The sequence below is a fragment of the Falco biarmicus genome, chromosome 4, assembly GCF_023638135.1.
Source record: "Falco biarmicus isolate bFalBia1 chromosome 4, bFalBia1.pri, whole genome shotgun sequence".
NCBI lineage: Eukaryota > Metazoa > Chordata > Aves > Falconiformes > Falconidae > Falco > Falco biarmicus.
This window is the reverse complement of record NC_079291.1, coordinates 52,534,458-52,560,376: the sequence shown is the minus strand read 5'-3', so window position 1 is coordinate 52,560,376 and position 25,919 is coordinate 52,534,458. Positions and strand designations below refer to the sequence as shown.

Below are 25,919 nucleotides of genomic sequence, written 5' to 3'. Positions count from 1 at the left end.
CAGTTGCATAAGGTACACAATAAAGTAGCAGATGATGTAAAGCACTAACATTTTGCTTTTACTGTATACTATAAGGAGACTTCTATATTATACATTAAACTGTAACAAACAAGCTTTAGGTACCATGATAAGTATTAATTACTGTTTATAAATATTTTCTCTAATTAGATAAGGCAGAAACTTAACCCTTTGAATTACTCAAAATATCCGGACTGTATGGAACTTCCAAAGAAAGATGAGAGAATTGGACCAACTTAGCAATGAGGGTAAATTTATGCTAGTTCAGCTTTTCATACCTTTGTAGCTTCAGTATTCTAGAACTTTACCTTGCTATGCTCAGGTAAAATACTCATTAAATCACTCATACTTGTGAAGATTTAATAATGAATTAAAAATGGGGCCTTTAAGTAGGAAAATCATTCATCTGCGATGGTCCATACTCATTCAAGATGATGTAATCTACTTGAGTATCTTAGCCAGATACAGTGGATCATTTAGAGAAGACCATAGCCTTTGAATACTGCCTCAGACTTGTACAGAATTAAGGGCTTTGTCCAAGGTCAAAACCTATGGACTACTTATAATGATGTTTTTTACTGGAATAGCTATGATGGTCTAAGTTGACTTTGATTACCTTATTAGTCTAGTTGCCAGATAACAACTAGCTTGTCCAGTGTAAGTACTTCTCAGAATTTTAAATTTAATATTTTTTCAGTTTAGCTTTTCTTTTTGGAAGTTGCGTATTCTAAGTGATTGTTAATATGAAATCTTTCAAATAGGTGTTTTAGCAAAAATTGCTAGGCTTCAACAGCCCTGTATCCTGTATACCTTGCGGACTCTAGACCAGTAGTCCCTGTTTCTTCCATTGACCTCCATGGCTCTTGACAGCTATACTGCCATGATGATCACTGTCAGACCTGTTGCGCATTTACTACTTCCAGATTCTCTCCCATGTGTATCGTCTTACTGTTCTTACATCGTCTTACTTAAAAGGGTCTTACTATTCCTTGCCTCATACATACAGCATCTTGAGCTCTTTCCCTTGTCTTTCTTCTCATAGTAGCCCCGGTTCCCTCTGTTTCATTAGTTGCCTTGGTCTGGGCAGTTGGTGGATAAAGGAATGTATGTGCTGCGGTTGGTGTGGAGCAGCTACATGCCCTCGCTTTGCTGGCTGGCTGCCAGGCAAGCTGACACACTGAACAGAGCAGATAACAGAGCTCTCCTTGCTGTTTCTGTGATCAGGTCACTAAAGGAATTTCTCTTCTCTGTTGAGCTGAAAATTTTCACAAAACTTAGTATTTTTGAGCTCCTCTGTCAAAGCTAAAATTCAGCTGGGTAGCTCAAAAGGGTGTCTTGGGGGCAAAATGATGAGGCAAGATGTCACTATGTGTTCAAGTAGATGCTGTTTTCATACAAAATCGGACTGAAAAAGATGCAGCCAACGTGAATGTGTGAAAATGAGCAGGTAATAGTGTGCACGACTTGTTTAATCCCTCTTGACTCCATATGGGTTAAAGCCAATTAACATAAAAGTACTGCTGAATCACATATGGTCATGTTTATTTGTGCTTTTTCATTTACTTAAATGGCAGACTCGTTAGTTCTAAATGCCCTCTGTATTGATGGCTCCATCCCATATTTCTCTTTAAAGAAAGAAGCTGTGATGGAGAAATGCAGATAAAATTGACTAATTGACTGGAATAATTGAACTGTCGAAGTCATGTAGTAGTTTACCTTTGCTGTACACGCACTTTTTCTTTAAAATGCTTTTAACTGTTAGCTTAATAGGCTGCATACATTGACTTTAATTAAAAATGTTTACTAAGTAAACTAAGGGTAATCACAGATAAGCATTTTATCAGAAATTCCAAAGGCTTGCAATGTTGAAACCTGCCCCAAATGAATATAAAGTTTTGGGTCACATCATGTGTAATTGGTACTTAAAATATCCCTACTTAATGTGCTTTGAGGAGTGGGGGGGAAAAAAAAGTGAAATTGAAGTGATGTCTAGTTGCAGAAAGGCAGCAAAATACTAGTCACCTCAGGTAGGAACCAAAGGAAGAACCTGTAACTGTCACGGTAAACTCTGGCTTTGTAATATGGCCTGTAAATAGTGACTGTGGATTCTTTTTTTTTTTTTTTTTTTTGCGCTAAGGTAGTTATTAAACATGAAAAGAAAACAACTAAGGAATTGTGGGTTTTGTTTCCTCTGTAGACTGAAGCTAGGTGGACCTTTAGCCACAGCATTGAGTCAGTGAGCAGTATCTTTTTCTTTTTTTTTTCCCCTCTGCATTCAATTATTTACAGTCAGGTATGTGCTCGGCAACTGAGTTTCTTCCATGAGGTTGGAGCAGGGTTGTCACTTCTACTGCGCACCACCCAAAGTTGAGTTGTTCCCTAAGAACATTCTCTGTGGGTATGAGAAGGTTTAAGGGAGCTGCATGGTAGCTTGGGAACTGTATGTGACAGAGTGTATCTGTTGCTGTGGCTTCTTGAATTCTTTTTTAATCTTCTTTTCTCAGGCACATTATAAATACAATTACGGTGACCTTGCTGTTGAGAGAGAGAAGCCATTGAAATAAATGTTATCTTTCTGCTGGTTTCATTAGATTTGGTTTACTCATTAGTTTTTATGCCTAAAATTATTTGACTGAAAGTAGATGTAGTTGCAGGCACAATTCCGTTAAACTATTTTGCTTGTTGAGATGGGAATATTGTGTATTCCTGCGATGAAATTTCTAATTGCTTACAACTTCTTAATTGTCTTTTAGAATGAATTTTTTCTTAATTGAAAAATTAAAATGTCAATAATAAGAAAATAACTTTTTTCTTCTAAGATGAAAAATACAGGAGTACTTATTTTTATACATGTTTTGTTTTCAGTGTGTTTTCACTACTTGTATTTCAGTTTGCCTGTAGAAACCAATCTTTAAAGAATGGTAAGGCTTTGTTTAGTGAGTAAATTATTTTAATGTATGTATTGTTATACAGAGTAAATTGAGTCACTTGATACAAAATAAACTGTTTAAAAAATAAATGTTCTTTGCAAAATTTTAAAAATTATTATTTTTATTTTAAGTGGGCTTGGAACCAGCACCTCTTTCTGTATCTGAAGAACGACAACTTGCAATTCTGACAGAGCTACCTTTTGTAGTTCCTTTTGAAGAAAGAGTAAAGGTACCTAATTTCCAATTTAATATGCAGTTGTATTTTTAGTTTTTTATTTTCAGTAAGTGTAAAAAGACCTCTTAAGTAGAAACTGGATTGTTTCCCTACAGAAGGATACAGGCCATGCTGTTTTTCTATAGTACTCATGTGGCGACTGAACATTTAATTACTTTTATCTTCTTCTATTAGCTGTATTTTATAATGCATTAGAATTAGAAGCATGTATTCCAAGTGGCATGAGGTATGTTTACAATCAACTGCAGTCCTGATTCAATGATTGATCTACATGATTGCACCCTCTTGTGGTAAACAGAGCACTAACTAGTTGTGCATCTAATAAACAGCTTGCAAGGTCAAGTCTGGAGACTTGTGCAGTGGGTGGATTTACAGAGAATGAGATGGTGGATATCGGTTTTGGAAGAGTAACACCTAGAGATTAAATTTCTGCATTCATAGCTGTGTAGCTGAACTTTGATAGAGTATATAGTTTAAAACTTGGAAAATTCTTGTATTTTCCAATACAAGAATTACCAGATACTGGATACTCTTATAAGCAGTTACTGCGTTCATTTTCATGGTAGACTCTTCATCCTCCTGACCCCAGAGGATGTTACCCTCTTTAGCCTTAAAGCACATTGGTGTACACCTTTCAATCTGTTATTTACCTGTGGAAGGTAAAGAAACTGATTTGTATCAGGTGTCTTGGTTCTCACTGACTTAACCCATACTTTTGACAGCTTGCCTATGATGATGTTACTTCTTATGGTGTGTACTTTAGTCAACATTGCTTGCTTTTCCATGTGTTTGTCTGAATTAATTTTAAATACCTCAGTTATGTGTTAGGGTTCTTATTCTCAGGTCTAACGCATGCATGAACATTGGATTATGTAGGAGTCCAGACTCTATATCAAGAAGAAATTTGCTATGAGTTATACTTGTGTAGTAATTGTAATGAGCCATATCTAGCTGTGTTTCAGGGAAGAGAATGGTGGTGAGCATATTCTCATGCCATGTACATAAAAATAAAGTGTCTGCGGCTGTGTGTCTTGATGTTGTAGAACTGTAGAAAAATACAGGTCCGAAGGGACCTCTGGAGGTACTCTAGTCTGCATACATCCTCATACAGGAATAAATTCAGAGTTGGATGAGGGTGTGCAAGGACTTGTCCAGATGAGTTTTAACTGTCTCCAAAGATGATGATGGTTTCACAAACTCTTCATGTAACCTCTTCTGATACTTAATCACGCTCATTATGAAATGTTTTTTCTTTATGTCCATTCAGCATTTCTCTTTCTACAGCTTATGACTATATTCTCTTATCTTCCTCCTGTGTACCTTAGAGAAGAACCCAGCTTTTGCCTACACTGTAATCTTCCTGGTTGGAGAGCATCCTCTTCGCTAGCTGCAGTTGTCCATAGAAACAGTAGATTTGAGGCCTTACTTACAGTAGCTTTGTCTGCTGTAGTCAGATTTTCCTCTTTCGTGGCAAATTCGTTGTTTCTAAACATCCCTGAAGACTCTTAACCTTCTAATTTAAGAAGGCAGTCTCTAGTATTGGGAGATTGCATCCCTTGGAAAATGTACTAGGCTGTTTACTGAATATGGAAAAGATGCAAGAGAGGATGTAGTAAACAGACACTCCCTGTGTTGAGAGTATATTAAACATTGTTACACTTTAGGCAACCTGCGTCCATGCTACATATTGGCATATCCACTTGGCTATGTGCTATTTTGCCCTGGATTATTTGCTCATTGCTCCTAACAGGAGAATCTTACCTAATTTCTTATTACTGGGAAAGTTCCTAAGCATTACAAAACCCAATAAAAAAGTATTTACTATTATTGAGGATAACCTCTGTATGTGTAACATACTCATGGCTTTTTCCTTTTGTTTTTGAATACTTTGTATTTCAGAACTCTGAAAGTTAGGGAGCTAAGTCTGGAATCATTGATACAATATCTGTAGATGTGTCTCTTTGTGTAGAAAGAACTGAGGATGGTATCTTGGCATGAAAAAGTTTTTTGCATGTCTGTCCCCTCTCCTTCCCTCCCCTGGGATATGGCTCTGTATTATGTTTCTGCAGCTCAGTGAGAGAGAAGACAAATTGCTTGAAAGTGAGTGCCCAACAGCAACTCAAAGGACAGTAATAGTAGTGAATGACCATCTGTTGGTGAGTATTTAGATCTGACACGATTTCTCTTTTCACTTACTTTAACAGATTTTTCAAAGACTGATATATGCTGATAAACAAGAAGTTCAAGGAGATGGGCCGTTTTTGGATGGAATTAATGTCACTATCAGAAGAAATTACATTTATGAAGATGCTTATGATAAACTTTCTCCTGAAAATGGTAGGTTTACAATTAATTTATCATCAGCTTGTTTATAACATTTAACCATTCTTAACATGTACTTACATATTTGCTTACTTGAGTAGGGTGTTAGAAGTGCATCAGCTGTGAGGTGTGAAAGCTCTTACAAAGTTAAATTTCCTGATTTTTACATAAAGTGATTCTTCTCCACGTTCTTTCGATTATAGCAGTCTCATCCTCTTTGAACTAAGGAGGCATGTGTTAAACCTAATTTATGGGGCTTTTCTCCCCATTTATTTATTCAAATAACTTTACTTTGTATATTTATGTATGTAGTTCATTAGATATTTTCTGCTTTGGTAAATCAGTGTCAACAAATATATAGACTGCACAGAATTTGCTAGGTACAGTGTGACTGGTAAGGATAAAGCAGTGTACTTAGTAGTGGTAGTGTGTACTAGTATGTATTTTACCACATCGATTTAAATCATACCTTAGTGTGAAAGCAGCCTCTTTAGAAGTAAAATTCCAATATAGATAAAGGCTGCCAGACTAAAGTCCTTATTATATTGTATTTTTGTGTCTAAAAAGAATAATTGCCAAATACTTTGCCATGTGAATCTTGTCTGCTGTGCCATCTCAGCTTGTCCTGAAGAACTGTCTAGTTTAGAGAGGAAGAAGGGGCGATGCTGATATTCTTGCTTAGTGTAAAATTTCGCGAGATCATGTATTTTCTTAATTTCCTTTGCTCGGGCAGTATTAAATATACTGTTGTATTTATAAATAGGATTTTGTGTTTCAATACCTGAGTTTAAAACTAACTACCTAAAAGAGATACATTTAGACTTATTTTTTTTAAAAAAAGTACAAACTATGGTACTAGTAGATGTACAGACATTTGCTAATGGGAGAGTATAAGTAAGACACTCGGTGGCTCAGTCGAAATTCTTTTGCTACCAGGTGCTAAAGATTCTTTCATGAATATCAGCTTCCCATAATGTGTGCATTTTTAGCACATGGAAGCAGTAGAAAGTTTATTGTTACTGGTTCATTACTGGTTGCTTTGCCTGGACAAGTGTAGTCAGTGCAAGGGTTTGCATAAAAGCTGTGTATTTGGTTAGATCTTTGGAAGACTGCAGTGAATTGAGCAAAAAGGTCCTCCTTTTCTGTTAGGTGTACATAGTTCAGGGACCTAAATACTGCTTGCTTTCTCAAGGAGCAGCCTTCTATGGAACAAGCAGAACATCTTCCTTCAGAACATGTTCACCTTTACTACACCTTGCTCATTGGAATTCCATGACATAGCAATAAGTCCAGAGTATCAAAAACATAAAGTTCAGTTTCAAATAAAATTATTTAATGGTGTAGCTTAATAGTCAGCCCCTCTAAGTGGCAGTGCTTATTGAAGGTTCCTTCAGACAGGAAAGTGTTGAACCTTGCAGTCACAATATTTTATATAAATAGAATTTTCAAATTATTCTTGGGCCTCTCTACAAGACTCTAGGATTTCCTTCCCCCTCCTAGTGTCTTTCCACTGCCACCTTTTGATGCTCTTAAAGCAAGACCCTTTGTACAAAGTGAGTTTCACATACTGAATATTCCCAAATCCAAGCCAGTAATAGAATTTTGATCTTATGTACTAGTTCAATCTTTTAATATAAAGTTAGTGTAGATGTTTGTATAGTTACGTGTGTGTATCCAAACAAATTTCAAGCAGATAGTTATGTTTGAATTTGTCTGTCTCTTTTCTCTGCAGAACCTGACCTAAAAAAGCGCATTCGTGTTCACTTACTTAATGCACATGGTCTTGATGAAGCTGGTATTGATGGTGGTGGAATTTTCAGAGAATTTCTGAATGAACTACTTAAATCAGGATTTAACCCTAACCAGGGATTTTTTAAGACCACCAACGAGGGCCTTCTTTATCCTAACCCTGCTGCACAGATGCTTGTTGGAGACTCTTACGCCCGACATTACTACTTTCTTGGAAGAATGCTTGGAAAGGTAAAGACAGTATTGTATAATATAAAGCTACAGCAGTACTGAAATAGTTCATAATATTTTTTTTTTGTTTTAGATGGGGGTAGATGGGGAAAAAGTGATATTTTTATAGAGTTGGGGGAAAAATAACTTTCAGATGTTGGATCTAAACATTATTTCTATATATCACCCAAGATTCTGGTTCCTTTTAGTAAGTTACATACTTGACAAGTACCGAGGATTTGAGATACTTTTGACTGCCAGTTGAGCAAAGCGTGCATGTGTCTGCTTCTGTGTTTGTTCTGTTGCTTAAAGTTAAGTTGATTGAAGCCAATAGAACTACTGTACTTATGGTGATTTTTGATCTGGAGCTTTCTGAATTTGACTACACTTAAACTTCCATCATTTGGGCTATATGAAATTAATAATTTAAGGAATGAACAGTTTCTAGTTGTATGAGGTGTAAAATTCTTGCTAGCATTTAAAATTTGCCATATGCATTTACCATACTTAAGAGCCTTATGCAAATTAACTGTCACTTAATTCTGGTTGGGTTTTTTGTACATTTTGCATCTTTATTCAGTTTTAGTGCTTGGTACTTTGCTGTGAATGTTGAAAGACTAACTAAACATGAATGTTCAAAGACTAATTTGAGCTAGGTGGAAGATGGGGGAGGAGAGAAAAAAAAGAGAGAAACCATTACAGATACTCATTACATTCAGTTTTCTTTTATGGTCTGGTTCAGTCATGAGGCTACTTTTTTTTTTAAGCCCTCGAAATACTTTTTGTAAAGCTAATAATTATGAAACAAAGTTTGGAATACAAATTGCATTTCAGAAAAAAAAAAGTATTGATTGCTCCTTAGCTATCTAAAACTGAAGGTATTTAAGATGTAAAAGTTCCCTTTAATTGCCTGAATTATTTTGGAGGCTAAAATCCTGTTTACTCGCAGTGAGATTTTTATGTAGAGTTGGATGTTCTTTTAGTGTAGCTGGAAGCAGTTTAAGAGGACGTTGTTGGCAAACTTGAGTTGTTGAAACGGAATGCTGTTCTTCAGAGTTGCCAGTCAACTGCTATAAACTGCCACTTTGCAGGCAAATTCTCTGCTAAGGTGTCCTAGCTTTTAAAATATGCAAAATCATTCAATAATGAAAATTTCAATTTGGCCATTTCAATAAAATAATCTTTGAAGGATGTTCCCGCTTTTAGTGTGAGACTATTTACAATAGTTTGTAATTCTGACCTATGTTACATATCCAACTTTTCATTTCCTTTCTGCATCTGTAGATTTTTGGAGTAGGGAAACACATACTGCTGTGGTATCATAAGGAAGTTACTTGACTCTAAAAATGTTGGTTTTTATCTAACATGGAATGGGGCAGGGCTTAATTGTCGCGGGGAAGTTTGAAACATTATTTTAAAGAAAAAAAGACTGTAATTTTGGATCCTTGTATTTCTTCTGTCAAAACAACACATTGCCTTCTGTAATTGGGTTTCAAATGTTAGCGTAAAGACAGAAGTTAAAAAATGTGTTTTTCCCATAAAGTGCTACAAGTATAGTTCTGGTTTTGTCTTTTTAAAAGCAGAGGTTCTATTATTTAACATTTGGAAAGCATAAATTGTTTTTGTATTTGCAGTATATTTACATAAGGTAAGAACTGACAGTGTTACTTATAATTATCTCTACCCAGGTGGACAGACACGTTTTTAGTAGTGTGTTTAGAGACTCGATGAATTAAACAGAAAGATAAGGCACGACCATACTATTCAAAACCTGCCAGTATTGCGTTCTTGGTTAAGTTATTGAATACTCACTCACCCGTCTTCAAAAATGGTCCATTTTATGCTTTGCACAGGGTTATTTGAGAGCAATAGTGGATTATTAAAAGCCCCTTTGTAAACAAAATAGATCTAATGCAAAGGAAGCAATCAGGCATCCACAGCAATTTCTTATTTGTGGAAACCAGTATGTAAAGAGCGCTGCCACCAAAAACTCTTAATGTAAGAAGTTTCAATGTTATCAGAAAACAAATACATTAAAATATAATAATTTATAGAAATTCTCTGTCTCTTGGTAGCCATTTCATACTAATACCCAAATGCATTTAACTTTCAGTACCATAGATACACACCTAATTCATTTTTTCTTCTCATCAGGAAGTTTCTAACAGCTTGACATCTTCTATGTTAATTATTCAGTTCAAAAGTAGAAAAGCCTAAAAACTTTAAAATTACCCTTAAAAACAGCCTATCTAAAAATTTAAATTCTTGTAACCCTACAAAAATTATTGACTACTTGGGATGTATTTTTGTAGTTAGTGAAGAAATTGACATTATATACTATACAAACTGCATGGCTGTCCATGCAGCTTTTACTGATCACTCGATGAGGAAAAGGCCTGGTAGAAATAATACCATGTGATCATGCACTTGCATATGTTGTCTGAAATAATTCTTTAAAAAAAAAAAAAAAGGCAAAAAAGCAGACATTAATTTGCTTAAACAACAGCAGCACTCAAACACTTCCAAAGTTTACATTTCTCAACTTTCAGTGACTTTACTTTGTAATGTAAATATTATTTTAACTTTGGTGCCTTTTAAGCGTTTCCCTTTCTCTTCCTTAAAAGTAAAAGCTCATCTTACTGTGCACACCTCTGGTAGCAGTCTGTCACCACTGGTGGGGTTTGAAACTTGAATTCAAATTCTTTTTTTTTTTTAAATTAAAAAAAAATATTCAAAATTCAAGAATTCAGTTTTGCCCACTGGAAGGATAGCAGTGACTTTCTGAGGCCCAGGCTTTGCTTGAGAACTGTGGGTGCCCTGGGCTGTCAGGGACATTCAGACAGGTGTTCTAGCCCCAAATTCTTTGTTGTCCTCCCTGGAAAGTAAAGTCTTGTCCCATGTGGTGTCCCAGAAGTATGGATGTGACAGTAAAATTGGGCTGTGGGGAGGCACCTGATTCGGTTTAACTTCCTTTCCATGGGCAGAAGTTCTGGCAGCACTAAAAAAATCCTTCCACATGCAGACTTCCCTGCTGCAGCTTTGTCAATGTAGTGGGCTTGGCTCGGCAGAACACAAAAATTGTCATTTTTGACAGGCTACCAAAACTAAAACTGACATAGCCAGAGAAGGGAAGTTTGGAAGCAACACTTGAGAATCTTAAATGAGGATTCTCTCAGTGCTGATTCTTGAATGGTCTGCTGCAGACCTGGAAAGAGGGAAACACTGGTTAACCATTTCACCAGAAATAAGGATTAGTAGAACAGTGACAGATACAGAAGTAAAATCTGAACTTTACCATATTATTCAGACCTAAACTCAGTCTTGTATACCATATTATCTTTCTCCATTTCCAGTTTACATTTGTATGTATTATATGATGTTAATGTGGCAGATGTTGTTGAAAGGGACATTCTTTGCATTTGGAATTATTTGACATCAAGTAGCTAATTCTTATGATAATTTACTTACATTCAAAGAAGTATCAGCATTAGTTTTAAGAATATGGCAGGAAGTCCATAGGAAGATTAGAATGATAATTGTAATGGTTTCCTCATATTCCTTTTTGACATAAACCTGTCTAGTTCTTGTATGTATTATGTTTTGCAGTGATTATCTTTACACCTCCAACAAGGTGACCCTTTCTGACACTAAAGATTTTTGTCTAATACGCTCAGTATTTTTGGTTATACTGAATTCTACTGTCTCCATTTCTCTTCTCTTACTCCAGCATATTGAAGAGCTGTAGCGAGTCACGCATTCATGTTGCTGAAGCATATATGCACTATCTTTGAAATATAAAATTAAATCTCTTTTTCTAAGCAATAGAATCTGCAGTCCTTGGAAGACACTGGAGTTTTCTGAAATGCTTTAGGTTTGTTTTGGAAAGACTTAGCTTTTGTCTTAAATGGGTGGGAAGGCAGTATGAAGGACAATTTTTTTGAGTTACTGTTGTTTTGAACTGAATCCTTCCTTTGTGGAGCCAAGTAAAGAATTTTGATGGAAGAAGCAGCAAGGACTGAGCAAAAATGATGTGTTTATTTTAAATGTTTAAATCCATTATTTTGACGATGGATAGGTAAGACAATCTAGGATTAGTCTTTGATCATTAATATTTAATGTTACATAGAATTCAGTAATTTGCATGGCCTGGTGGATATTACGTTGATGAAGGTTTATGTCATATGACTTCTTATAGGTTACTGTACTGATTTGAGATATAACAGACCGTTCTGTGCACCTATCTAAATGTTTTTAGATGTATAATTTTAAAAAGGTTATAAAACGTGTATTTTCGTAAAACTGAACATTAGAAAGGTAATAGTAGATCACATACCAATTTAATTACCATAGCAGTAAATGTGAGGCCATTAATTACTGATTTGATTAGTTTTCTGTATCTTAAGAGTGTGTGACTTGTGGTTACTGTTTGTAACTTTGAATAGAGCTCTGATAGGTCATTTATTGTGTGACACATTATTCCTGGCTGGAAGGTACAATTCTTAGATTAGCAGTGTCTACAGTAAAAACCTAAAGTAGTTCTTAATCATCTTCGGGCCTTATCTAAAATAGATCGAATCAACGGGAGTCTTTTCGCAGCAAGATCTGGATCAGATCCTAAACTCTGAAATCATTTATAAGCTGCACATATGGAGTTAAAACCTTCAAGCAAGTGTTTCCTATAACATATTTGTGTGCCCTTTTTGTGCCAAAAGCTTGTAGAGAGAAACAAAGCAAGAGAACTGGATTTTGCATGCTTGAATATTTGATAGGGTGGTGCAGCAAGCATTGTACTGCTACTCTTCCTTTGTTTCTCTGACTGTTGAAGGGTTTGCTGTGGTTTTTTTTTTTTTTCTCCTGATTTTTAGGCAGCCCTTTCCCTTTGCTTACTGTCCATTTAATTAAGACCCACTTTGACTTGGCTTAAATCAGTACACTTGATTGATTTGTGCTGCAGCCACCATTGGTGCTACTAGTACCTAGAAAGGTAGGTATGGAATTATGGTACTGGTACAAAGAGGAGGTAATTTGTGTGAACTTTTTGGTTTATTAATTTCAGTTACCCTCCACGTGATTTTGTAGACTCAGCATTTTGCTTAAACACAAGTTAGCTGACGATCATTTGTATCGGAAAATCCTGAATCATCTGAAATGGAATCAAAACAGAAATTTACCATGTAAAGTGGCATGCTCTTTTAATTATACAGTTACAGTGCAGAAGCACAATCGTAAGAGAGCAAAATTGATACCTTATGGAAGTTATTTCGTGATTTATGAATGTAGATGTAAACTAATCTGAATCTATTTTCTGACACAGTTACTCAGCTTGACAATTCCTTTGTGTACTGGTTCATTTAACATAACCAATTATCTTTTGATTACAAATAGCTACGTTAGTACTAACCTTGTAAATATATGTCTAGCACTAAAAGACTACTGAAATGTGGTATTCTAACTCTAAATCTTTAGGAAGGAAAAGTGTGTATTGATGGATTGTGATATTTATTGGGTCATAATGTATTTAAATTTTCTTTAATGCATATGTTAGTGATTGTTTACTGTGATAAAGTGCATAGAGGTCTCTGCAAGGAGTTCTGCATGGAAAGAATTACCTCATGTCAGTGGTCAGTCCTCAATTAAAAGTTCCATTAGCAGATGATTCCTGCTTCTGGTTTGTGTACTGATTGCATTTTATTGCCTCTAAATCAGGTTCCTAGACAGGGAATAAATAAACAGTTAGAGTGTGTGGTAATGGTATCCTTATCTTTTTTCAGTTGGGAACACCTACGTCTATTTCAATCAATTAGGTTTGGAATACTTACTGAAATTCCTTATTCTATTTGAACTGTTTTCAAAAATGACTGGTTTCACTGCTATTAAAATAGAGATTTATCTTAGAAGCATATCCAGAGGTTAGTTATATAGTAGTAAGTGTTTCAGTTTTTCAGAAGACTAGAACTTGAATAAGGAGATGTCTTCCTTTTATCTTCAGTTCTTAATAAATTACGCTTAAATTTGAGACAAGAAAAAAATATATTAAGCCTTTACTGGAACTTCAGTAGTGAATGATAACTATCAGTTATCCAGCGCATCCACAAGTACCTCTAGTCTTTCCTTCTCCCATCCCTCAAACCGCCCAAATGACATTGATTGCAATTTATATCGTATGTGTGATATAAGTTACAGAGAGAACTGTTCCTATTGGAACAAAAAGAAAGTACTAAGCTGATGAAATGGTGGTTTTCTGCAGGTACTAACATTTCTGAAGTACTCTATTTTGGTAATAAGAACTCTTGTAATAAAATTAAATGCCCTATATTCTTAGAATAAAAATACTAGCATGACTTCCCATTTTAAAACTAAAAATTAACTCAAGGTCATTATACCTTATATGCTCCAATGGAGTCTTTGGAAATGGATTCCCACATTTTTATGGTAATGAGTCAGTCGAGGGTTTCTTTGGTGCTTATCACACACTTGCAATCCATTTTCAGGTATTTACATGGATCGTAGCAAATCTGACAGGCAGGCCCTTCGCATCTGAGTCTTCCTACCCCAGTTCTCTGGAACTTCTGTGAACTTGTACTTACTGATCTGCAAATTACCAGTGAGTGGGAAATCAGAAGTAAAGCCAATCTACAAAAGGCTCTATTTTTTCTGGAAAAAAAAAAAAAAAAAAAAAAGTATTTTTACATCTGAGGTTGTAGCACTGCTGCAAGAGTGTTAATAAAGCACTCTCAGAAGTCTAATTACCGGCATCTAGTTGTGGAATTTTGGCCTCCTGCTCTTTCAAAAGGCATCTAGTATTTGAACAGAAAATGCACTATGAATTTTTGCAGCCGTATAGGGAAGATAATGTACCAGATTTTCCATTACTGTGGTCATATAATGCATCCAGATGTCTCTGCTATTGTCGAGCTCAGAAAACTGAGAAACAGTGACTTAAAGCTACCAGATAGACATGTTGCATTGTGACACACCACCTGATAGAATTAATTTTTCATATTGGCGTTAGGAACGGTATAAATTTGTTTTTGCTCACTTTAAAGCACATAATTTCTTACAGATATACTTAATAATTTTAGCTTTAAAATTACTAAATGCTAGCTTTAAAAATGCTTCAGATATAGGAATGAATACATGTTAACTTTAATGTAGCTTATATTTTTTAGTTTTATCTTTTTCATTAGGGTAGAAAAGGCTTTTCTGGCCCCAAAGGCTTTGTAAGTGTGATATTTCTCGAATATAAATAATAAGGTAGAAGGAAGTTCTAATGGTTTTGCTATTTTTCTATCATTTTTATTAATGGTTCTGTACAGCTTTGAAGATCTATTGCACTCTGTAAGTGCTAAGTATTATTTAATAGTAACTGTTTAAAATGACTGAAATAGAAAGGGTTATGGTCTTGGGGGCTGATTAGGGAAATACCTGAATTTAAGCTCAGTCATTTACTGCCTCAGCCCATAAGCCTTAAGTGTGTCTCTCTAGGGGTATGACTTTAGCATTGTTTAGGTTTTAAAATACAGTTCTGGGTTGTGAAGGACTAATGGAAAGTAGGAACAATGACTGATTAATTATTTAACTAAAAATCTTTCTTAAGTAGAAATAATGGAATTAATTGTAGACCTGAAAGTATAAGTAAAGGCACTAAAGCTGCCTTACAGTCAGGAAGGTTTAGTTGGTTCATCTGTGAATTTGTTTATGTAATTTGAACCTTACTCAGCATGTTGTAATGCTCACGTAACCTCTACTGTATACGGCTAATTTGTCTGAAATAACTAGCTTAGATTTTGTCCAGTTTTAAAACATGGCACAAAGTTGTTTCTTTCTGAAGAGTGTTGCCTAAATCTTGGAGTGTTATACCTTAACAATACCTCATGTGACCACATATTGCTTAAATAATACTGTGATAGTTATCATATATAGTCCCAGGCAGATGTTATTCCCATTGTGTTGAAAACAAGGAAGAAGTCCTTCTTGCCCAGAGAACTGCATCATTTTCCTTCCTTTCTTACTATGCGCTGTATACAAGTGTCCTTCCAGCTGAGATCATGCTTCTATGATACATTAAAGCTACTAATTGCATGCCTGTATTCTTAAAGTTGCTTGCCTTAAAGAACCATTCCTTGTTTCCACACATCACAGGTGCTTAATGAATGCATTCAGGATATTCATAAGTATCTGAACATATTTGTCACTTTAGATGACCAAGTTGTGATCTATATACTGATTTCTTTTGTAGCTACTCTGTTGTAATCAATTATAGTCGAACTATACTGTAATCACAACTAGCTAATATTTAAAAGAGTAACAATAGGCTTCAGTCCGTGCGCTTTGTGTGTGAAGTCAAAACCTATTAACCACAGTAGGCTTTCAGTTACTCTTGCTTGTTTTTAACTTTCTGGTGTGTTCTACAGGCATTCACACACAGAGGGAGGGAGGTGTATGAAGTTACTTTTACTGAATACTACTTCTTTCGTAGTGAAATAATTGCTTGGCCTTTTAACCAGAAAAAACTTCTTTTAACCCATAGATGTTAAAAATAAATAAATAAAAAAATTTAAAAAGCTAGCAAGGCTTCTTGGATAATGGGAAAATGCTGGGGTGAAGAATACCGAAAGGAATTTGTTATCAAAAACCAGACTTCTTTGTTTGTTCTGTTTTGTTTAGTTGTTTCAGAAGCTTTTAAGTTATTTTATTGGTTATCTAGATATGTCATCACTTTGCCTAAAAAGCATCCCTTACCTACATGAGTTTGAAATAGGACTGGGAAGTCCAGATTGGCCCTTTTAGCAGACATAACCTTTTAGCTTCTGGGAATGTGTCATCCTATGAGCATTACAGTGCGTGTGTGATTGCCCTTGATGTAGACATCCCTGTCTCTGCTTCAGACTAGCTTCTTGCCCACAACTTGCATATGCAAATTGCACTTCCATGGAAGTGGAATGCTAATAAATGCCCAGCCTTTAGAGGAGGCATAGGTATATAGGCTCTGTTAAGGTGTTTGATTCCCCTTCCCCCCATCAAAAGGTTAAAACCTAGGAAGTCAGATGTCATATTTGACCACTAATTGCTCCTTTTGTGACTCCCTATCTGGATTTTTTGCTTTATGTAAGTTGCTTGCAGTTTATGGGACTGCAGGATAGACACAATTGAAGTCAAGTAAGGGGCTTGGTAGATAAAAAAGTGGGGAATGTGAGCTCCCAGAATTCATTATAGAATGGCATTAGTCCCATCAGTGACGATTGTAAGAGTTAAAGGAAACTTGCCAAAGGGTGAGAGTACTTGAAGTTTGAGAAGAGTTTAGTATTAAAATGTATATTGGTTAAACTTGCTGGCTTTGAGTTCTTGAAGCAATGTATGAACAAGAGCTTACAGTCAAACGAAATTATTCACCTCCCTCCAAGAGCAAGCCAGTTTCTTTGTCAGCATTGTTGCCTGTTGGCTACTGGAGGAGAAAAAGAGGACTGCTTCTGTGGGGAGGGTGTGATTGTATTAAAAAGTAAATATATAAGTATATTCTAATGCTGCAGCTTCATATTGCGGCTGATTAACCTGACAGCTGGTTCCCTCTGTTAGAGGCGGGCACCAGTCCCTTGCCTGTCACTGAGGCTGGGCTCCTGCCTCCTTTATGTTGATATTGCAGAAGGCCTGTTCAGAGAGTTCAGTATTTCATCTCAAGTAATTTATAGCTCCCCAAGACAGTTCACTAAGAAAAAAGAGGAAAGGAGTTATCTCCCGTGTCGGCCATTAGATTAGCTGCAGTAAGAAAAATACTGTCAGGGTGGACTTCCATGGGCAACTGGCTGCTCTAAGGTTGTGCTCCCGTGGAAGCAAACGGTCTTGCTCTTCCTACCTGGTTTCAGCCGTAGCAGTGAGCTGGATCGGATTCTGATTTGAAAGAAAGCTCAACTTCAAACAGTGTCTATGCTGTGGTTTAACTCCAGCTGGTAATTAAGTACCACGCAGCCACTCGCTCACTCCCCCCTCACCCCGAGGGATGGGGAGGAGAGTTGGAGAGGAATGTAAAACTCGAGGGTTGAGATAAGAACAATGTAATAATTGATATAGAATAAAAATGAAAGAACAATAATAACAATGATGACAGTAACGGTTATAATGAAAAGTGGAAGGGAAAGAATAAAATCCAGAGGGAAAGGAAGAAAGGAACACATAGTGCATGGGGCAGCTGCTCAGCACCCACCCACCGATGCCCGGCCAGTCCCTGAGCCATGACCTGCCCCCCCGGCCAACCCCCAGGTATATACACCCAGCATGGCGTCCCATGGTGTGGAACACCTCTTTGGCTAGTTTGGGTCAGCAGACCTGGCTGTGTCCCCTCCCAGCTCCTTGTGCCCCTCTAGCCTCTTCCCTAGCAAGGCCTGAGGAACTGAAAAGTCTCACATCAAAGCCAGAACACAGCACTGTACCAGCTCCTAAGAAAATAATTAACTCCATCCCAGCTGAAACCAGGACAGTCCACCAACACCCCCCCACCCCCAAACCTAAAACCCAACATCACAAACAATGCACAGCACAAATAATCTGCAACTTCTGAACTTTATTCAGCATGTCATAATGCTCATGTAACCTCTATACTATACAATTACTCTACCTGCAAACAAACCCAGTTGATTCAGAAAGCTGGTTTATTTCATTTCTGTGGCAGGAATGGGTGGAATCACACCTTTTGGCAGAGACAGGTAGTTTGATCAGTTCATGCTGACAGAGAAGCAGGGAAGTTAGAGGGAAACTGAAGAATACAGTTTCAGTTTGTTTGGTCATGTTCAGATGTACACAGCATTTCTCAGCATCTTTGTGTGGTGCTGGAGCTGTAATGGTATAATTTACCTCTTTGAAACAAAACCAATTTTATTTACCAGAGTGTTAGTGCATTTTTTATTAAACTTTATTAGGATAGCTTGACTTTCAGACTAATTAAAACATTACTGTTTGTCTTGTTTCCAAAAAGACTTTTTTTTTTTAATACTGCAATTACTTGGCTAAGAGAAGGAGTAATTAAAGTTATTCTCAAGTTGCACAATTTATTTTATTTAAAAATGCTTTATATAGTTTTTAGATGAAATTATAAATGTTCACTTTGGAACTACCTGAAGATTAATAGTGATGCATTTGAAATGCATTATTTTTTTATTGATTCTTAATGTAGTAAATTACTGAAGTTATTTGGCAGCAAACAGAAGTAGCCAGTGATGTTGTTCACATTTATTTTCCTGATAGCGTCACAATTTGCATTAATTGCATTGCAGCTGCACTCACTTATATTAAAAAGCTTCTACTATAATTAATCCTTTTTATTTCAAATCATTTTGGCACAATTTCTAGCAATAAACACTCATAAAAGACAGACACTTGAAAAATAACATACAAGTTTCTTCAATATACCTATTGCTGTTTTTTCCTGACAAGGAATTATTGATAGGCTTCTAGGATTAAGTGTTGCAAGTGGCTAAGACTTAAGACCAGTTTGAAAAATGCTAAGTGGATTATTTTGCATAAAAAATAGACAGGTTTTGAATTTGTGTAATTAACCTGTGTTTAGAAAATACCTTGATTTATGTCTACATTTGTATTTCAGTTGCATACATTATGGAAATTTAATTTATAATCCATTTAGCTGATGTGATCATAGTTTTTAGTGCTATCATTTATTAGTCCTTGTATATTAAATGCTCTAAAGGCTTAAACCTGCCTTGTGTAAAAAATTACACCTCTACATTTACATTTTATGAGTCATAGATGGAATTCTATTTTAAATTCGGGTAGCTTTGATATATTTAAGGAATTACAATAGCTTTATTGTTACTAATGCAGGAACAGCAAACAGTGACCTTATACATTGCAAATTAATGATTTATCCCTCTAGTTTGCTTTTAAAGTCAACTATACAAATGAGGATTTCGACTTCTACACCTTGAATAAATCATATAGCTCTAAATATAATGCACCCTCTGGCTTTGAACTCGTTATTCTCAATTCTTTCTGCAAGGTCTAACTCACCTCATAGAAATGTTCTTTCAAAGGTTTAAGGAATTGTGTATATTTTTCTTAACGTTTTTGTTGGAATATCATTGAGTGATTACAGCTACATTTATTCTTCTTTTTTCCTTTTTTTTGCTCATTGTACTTCCTTTTCTAAGCTTGCAGCAGATTCTGGAGGAATTAAGGAATGACAAAACACTGCTCTTGAAGACTAAAAAGAGAACAAACAATGATGTTACGTTGATGATGCCTTTTCTGATCAGCTTGGCAGGGATATTAATGATACTGTAAAGATTTGGTTGTCATTGTTAAAGATGCTGATGTGGCAAACAAACTAGACAATGGGAAAGGCTAGGCACAGCCAGCATGTTTCAGGAATGGCAGCGGTCTCTTATTTTTCCTTTATTCATGTAGGCTTTCTCTAAATAATACCATGCTTTCTCTTTCTAGTGCTGAAGTCTCAATCTCACCTTGTTTTGAGAGCTACCATATGTACTTTTTTCTTCCCATGAACAAGAAGTTGTTACTTATTGTATGAAAAATATGCAAAGTTGCTTTGCTTTACATTGCAATGTGGTCATACAGTAGATCAACTGAGAGTGGTATTGCTGGAGTTCTGTGCATTTTTGAAAATTGTTGAGGAAACTCTCAGTTTGCAGTAAAAGTGTATTTTTCGTGAGTGCTGCATATTCAGGTCAGGCTCACTTTTGGTTCAGCAATTTTTTGGCAGGTGTAACAGTGTCAGGCATAGGAAGGATTGGATGTACGGTACTGTCATGACTGGTAAGCTTCTGGTGGGGAAATTAGGATGGTTTGACGATGCCATTTAAGCAGTAGAATTCACCAAAAAGATACAGCCATGAATCTGTATAACATGCAAGAAAAATAGTTTATTTGGATTAGTTTTAACTGTACTGGTTTTACATAGTTATTTTAAAGGGGCTGACTATTTTACATGTAGCAATTGTTAAGAATGAGAGGATACTGCTGGTGAAATGCTAATGAAGGTAGAGATGCTAACTTTATATGGAAGATATTCTTGATGCAGTTGTGTTGTCCTTCAGCAAACTTTGCTTTTCTTGCCAGTCTATGCAATTAATACACTTTCTGTTTGTTATCATACTTTAGGCAAGAAGATTAATGTAAGTCACCACATAATTAATTTGTAAAATTTAGGAGCTTGGTATTTCACAAAAATACTCAGTTTTCAAACTTCAGATGAATGCTTTTAAATTCATGCAATATCTGGGCTATTGCTATACCAGAAGATCCTATTCAGGTACCAAATTAAGAAGGAATTACCAAAATGTTGAGAAATAGATAATAGCCTTTAGAATTCCTGCATGTACAACAATAAAATATAATGTGCTTTTCATTGCTGTGTTTTTCAGGCTCTTTATGAAAATATGCTGGTGGAGTTGCCATTTGCTAGTTTTTTCCTCTCAAAATTACTGGGGACAAGTGCTGATGTGGACATTCATCATTTAGCTTCACTAGATCCAGAAATGTACAAAAATTTGCTTTTTCTCAAGAGCTATGAAGGCGATGTAGAAGAACTTGGACTAAACTTCACTGTGGTAAACAATGACCTTGGGGAAGCCCAGGTAAGAATAGCTTTCACTTTTTTTTTTAACGACTGATGAATTGTTACTACCATGATTAATTAATTTTTAAAGTGATAGGAAATAACTGTTGAAGGTGCTGTGTGTTTTGAGGCATCATAGGGATTCTGACTCAGTATTGGGAATAGACAATAACTAATGTGTGCTTAAAAAAAACACTTTTGATGACAAGTTAAAGGTCTGGTCTTTTACGTAGTAAACTATAGTGATTATTTTCTAACAGACATACATGAAAAGTTCTGTTGCCCAAGATAATTTCTTCAACAAAATATTTTATGGTGTTTCTTTAATTGCTCTTCAAGTAACTGCAAAAGTTAGAGGATATGTAAACTGTAGAAGTACTGTCTGGTTTTGGAATCAGTTAGAAATCAGAATAGTTTTAAATGATAATCACCCTTTATTGTGAGATAAGCATTGTCTCCTTTAGCTGTCATTTTCAAAGTAGAGGTCCTGAAATCAGACCTTAAATATTTTGGGGGTTTTTTGAGGGGTTGAGACACCAGGTGAGTCAGGAGGGAGAAATGGGCATTCAGTGCTTCCAAAAAGCAGTTAGTTAGGGCCAGTTAGTTAGGTCCTTAAGTGTGAGTTTTAATGCAGTTGTACTATATAATTTGATTATGGCTTTTATTTGCTCTGTGTGAGTACTAAAGATCACTTATGTTCATAGTAGAAAATAAATGTCACTAGAGCTGGAAAAGTGTGCCTTTATGTGCTCTTACAGTTAATCTCCTTAGTTAAAGTCTTTGTCGTACTTCCTTTTTAATTTTTGAGGATTTAAAGTTGTGTACTACTTGTGGTCTACTTATACTTGATTATGGTATTTATTAATAATTGGATCAAAAAACTAGACCTGACCACATTATGACATGCAGCATCATCTGAATTCAGCTTTGTTTCTAGTGGAAGAAGCAGAGACTGTAAAAGGGGTAAGCAGTTCTCTTGAGTTTGCCTGGCAGGGAAGCCTGGGACTGTGCACATCTTACAGAAGCGGCAGCGAGATGCAGCAGCGAGATGCAGCAGCTAGTCCTGGAGATTGTTAGGTGTTCTCTGCTGCTGCTTAAATCATAGCAAGTTTGATGTCCAAGACTTCTGCTTTAACAACATCAGGCTCAGACTTTATCTTGACTTTCCTGTCATCCATTTCCTGTTGTTATGGGAGATCCTAAAACCTGGACTGCATTCAAAACAGTACCCTCAGATTTGCGGTTCATGAATGATACTGAAGGGGAGAGTCAACAATTGCCTGGTACAATACATCTTTTTTTCCCCTGGGTTACACTCCCTATATGAAAACTTCTGACCGCTGTCTTTAGAAAAACACTCAAAAACTTGAAATAAAGGCATGTGATACAAATGTATGCGAAAGCACGTTCTAGAACACCTACTCTATTGTACAGTATTGTACAGAGAGCGCCTGCTGCGTTGCAGCATGTGCTGTAAGTGACGGATACCAAATTGTGTTCTAGCTGCGTATTTGGTTACGAGGTTGCAAAGCACACAAGACGGTACTCTGCAATATAACCTAGAATTTTTGTGGAGGGCAAGAAAAATCTTTTGTTTGTATTCTAAAGCCATTCATTTCAATGCACTTAAAGTAATAGTTTTGTTGATCACAGCTAATATAAATGCAGTTTAGTCTCTAATTAAAAATAAGTAGTAGTGAATATTTTTGGGAGAGGTTTTGGTGTCCATACTTCATACATCTACTCTGTATGTCCTCAAAAATTAGCCACACAAATTAAAACCTACCTTAACAAGTAAAGTAGAAGGATATAGAAAAGAGGAAATAGCTCAGAAATAACATAAAAGGAGATCCAAATTAGAGATGATGTCAGTTCTACCTACTGCAACAAAAAACTGTAAAAAGAGAATTTTAACAAACAAATTAGGCTTGGCAAGAATCCCTTTGAGGGCTACAGCTTGTATTATCAAGACTTCTGATTTTTAATTGTTTGGAATTACTTTAAAAGGAAGATTAAATAGTGAGTTTCTGAGTAATTAAATGCAATGTAAGTTAAACTAAATATTCTTATGCTGTTTTGCTATGTTTACACTTGGAGAGAGAACGCTATAACTGTGAAGTATTAATCATCTTTTAACGAGACTGCATGTTTAGTGTAGTTCAACTAATTGTTTCTTGTCACAGTCTTCTGTGTTTTAATGCAACAGGTTACTTTTTATTCTTTGTTTCATTGCCTTAATAAACCTTAATAAATACATTCTGTCTAGTATTTGACTGGTGTAACCATTGCATACTAATATAATTGTGTCAAGGTAAGGCTAATTCACTTTGGGAAAAGAGCTTAATTTGCACTCCTTATGTTGAATGCACATTTTCTCTAGTTTTCAGCTAAACAACCACTTTAGTGTCTAATAAATTAGTGCCCAATAAATGCATCATAAATCTATCATTGTAAATAGCTATCCTCATGACAGTGTCCATCCAGCAACTGTGGCACAAAAGCATTATCTGCAATGAAAGACACATTCAAAAGAGGTTCTATTGCCTCGTGTCAGTAGTAGAAGGTAAAATTCTATTATCAGCATATTGATTCCAATCCTGTAATGTGCTTTTAGATCCCATTAAACTATTGTCAAAGTGCATTCAGCAGAAGTTGAAAAAGGTACTTAATAATTTGCACATTAGACGGCTAATTAGGGGAGCTATGCCATCAACCTTATTTTCCAACCCCAAATAGCTTTAGTTTTTGATAAAGAACTGTATAATGCAGTGATACCAGTTGAGATTTCAGTTGTTGGATCTGCTGCATAAAATGGTGGCCAGTAAAAATGTCTCAAAAGAATGTCAGCCTACAGTTACAGGTGCCTTCAGGAAGCTGTGTATATTGATTTTATTTTTCCTTTTATCTTGTAGATTAGATGGTGATAAAATAGTTCTAAAATGCTTATAATAAGTGTAAGGTTAACAATTCCAAGAAAATACCTCCTCTTTTCAGACCTCCCCCCACCCCCGCAGTGAGGAAGATGAGTTTTGTGGCTGTCCAGGGGAAGAGAGTAAGATTCAGACATGTATTCCTCATCCTGCAAAAATGTTAGGTTCTGTACTGCAGGGACTGTTCTAAAACAGTGATTTTTGAGATTACATGGATTGGAACAGTTGAATGTGATCAGAATACTTCATAATCAGAAGACTCCATAATTAAAGTGTAGAAGAACAAATCCACAGTAAAGCACTATAATATATATAGTAGCAGTTTCTATGAAATTCTATATAATATAGAAGTCAGTGTCAGGACACCTTTGGCTTTTTAAACAGATGTGATTGCCATTGCTGTTGCTGAAAATATGTTGACTCACTAAAGGAGAGTTTTTTGACTTTAAATTTTCAAGCCTTAAAAATAATTCTGAAACTGGCTGTCTTGGTGCCTTCTTTTCTAGGATACAGTGGCTTAGATGAATGATTTTGGAAGTTTTTCAGAAGCAAAATATTTAAGTTGAGGCTGATCCTTCTCAGGCAGATTTATAACACTAATGGCAAATGCATTCTTAGGCATTCAAATGCAATCTCCTACCTGGAACTCCTGCCTGAACATCTGGAAGACAGATGACAGGGAAAGAAAGAAAAGCTTTATTGACTTGTTTTCAGAATGGGGAAGAGCTTTAGGGGTGATGTGAACAAAAGTGATCAGAGTCCAAGAGGAAAGGTAAAATATTTTCATCTGTCCTAAAAACAAGTTTGTAGGAGTTCTTGACTGTCTGTAAGAGTGCTTTTTGAAACTGTACTGGAGATTCTATGATTATATGAAGACATACATGTTTTCACGCACAAGAAAAGAGCACCTAGGTGACATGTCCATTATTCTTTCTTGAAATACTTCCTACTTAACTCTCTGAATGTTCCCTTTTTCTCTGTTAGCTTGGGATGCAGCTGCCACTGCCAGATCTGTGTGAGCAGCAGCTGGCATGAAGTTTGTCTACCAACAGAGACTTGCAATTTTCTGTCCATAATCACATTAGAAATCAACTTTGTGTGACAGATTATTATCAATAAGCTAGAAGATAAATACTCCAAATTCTTCCTGACAAATAGTTACTCACTGTTTTCCTCTTCATTATTGTGATAACGTTCAAAATAGTAGCTATAATAATGATTGAACTGTTCAGTTGAACTGAAGCTATACATAAAATAATTTACTACTTTTTTTTAACAAACTGTGGTGGTTTTCTTGAATAAGAATGTAAATGCAAGTGGATCACTTTTTTTTTTTTTAAGTAAGCGTGTACCTGGAGAAACACATAATTGAATTTGTAGCCACGAAAACCCTAAGTGCATGTAATTGTAGTTCCAACTGTATCTAACCTTCAGTCAGAGGCCTAATGCAATACTTCTGTCTATAGTACTAAAAAAAAGCAAAGCACCTTTTCTTGCAGATTTATAAAAATATGGGACTTTTTGTATCCTACTTTGATATTTCGCCTTTATTTTGAACACATACTTTGTGAATATGGAATCAAATGCAGTTATCTGTGGTATTGTCTGAATGAGCTGAATACTTATCTCAATAATATGCATGAATTGATTGCTTTAAAAATAAGTGATTCTGATAATGAACCAAGTTAAGATGATTTTTAATTTTTTTTTTTTTTAGATTTACAAAATAGAAAATAAGGTGATGACACCAGTCTACACGTTTTGGGTAGTTTTCTAGTTTTGCCCATCCTGTGTAACCTGTGTTATCATCTTGCACCATCTAGTGGTAAAAATTGGATGGATAAAAATAAAAACGCAAGCTGAAAAATCTTTCAAGATGTAATAAATTGTATTGTGGCCTTTTGAAAAAGGAACTCTTCAACAATCACAGTGTGACAATT

At 35.7% G+C, this 25,919-nt stretch overlaps 1 protein-coding gene across 3 annotated transcripts in view; it reads left to right on the top strand.

Moving 5' to 3' along the window:
* Positions 1–25,919, top strand: part of UBE3C (ubiquitin protein ligase E3C) — a 77,020-nt gene that overhangs the window by 38,597 nt on the left and 12,504 nt on the right. For 2 of the 3 annotated variants that reach the window (XM_056334562.1, XM_056334561.1), the window contains 4 exons: positions 3,080–3,177; positions 5,388–5,520; positions 7,238–7,485; positions 20,856–21,068. In XM_056334562.1, coding sequence (XP_056190537.1) covers positions 3,080–3,177; positions 5,388–5,520; positions 7,238–7,485; positions 20,856–21,068 — 692 coding nt within the window. Of the gene's footprint in view, positions 1–3,079; positions 3,178–5,387; positions 5,521–7,237; positions 7,486–12,329; positions 12,435–20,855; positions 21,069–25,919 lie in introns of those variants that run through there. The other variant, XM_056334563.1, reaches the window with a different exon arrangement.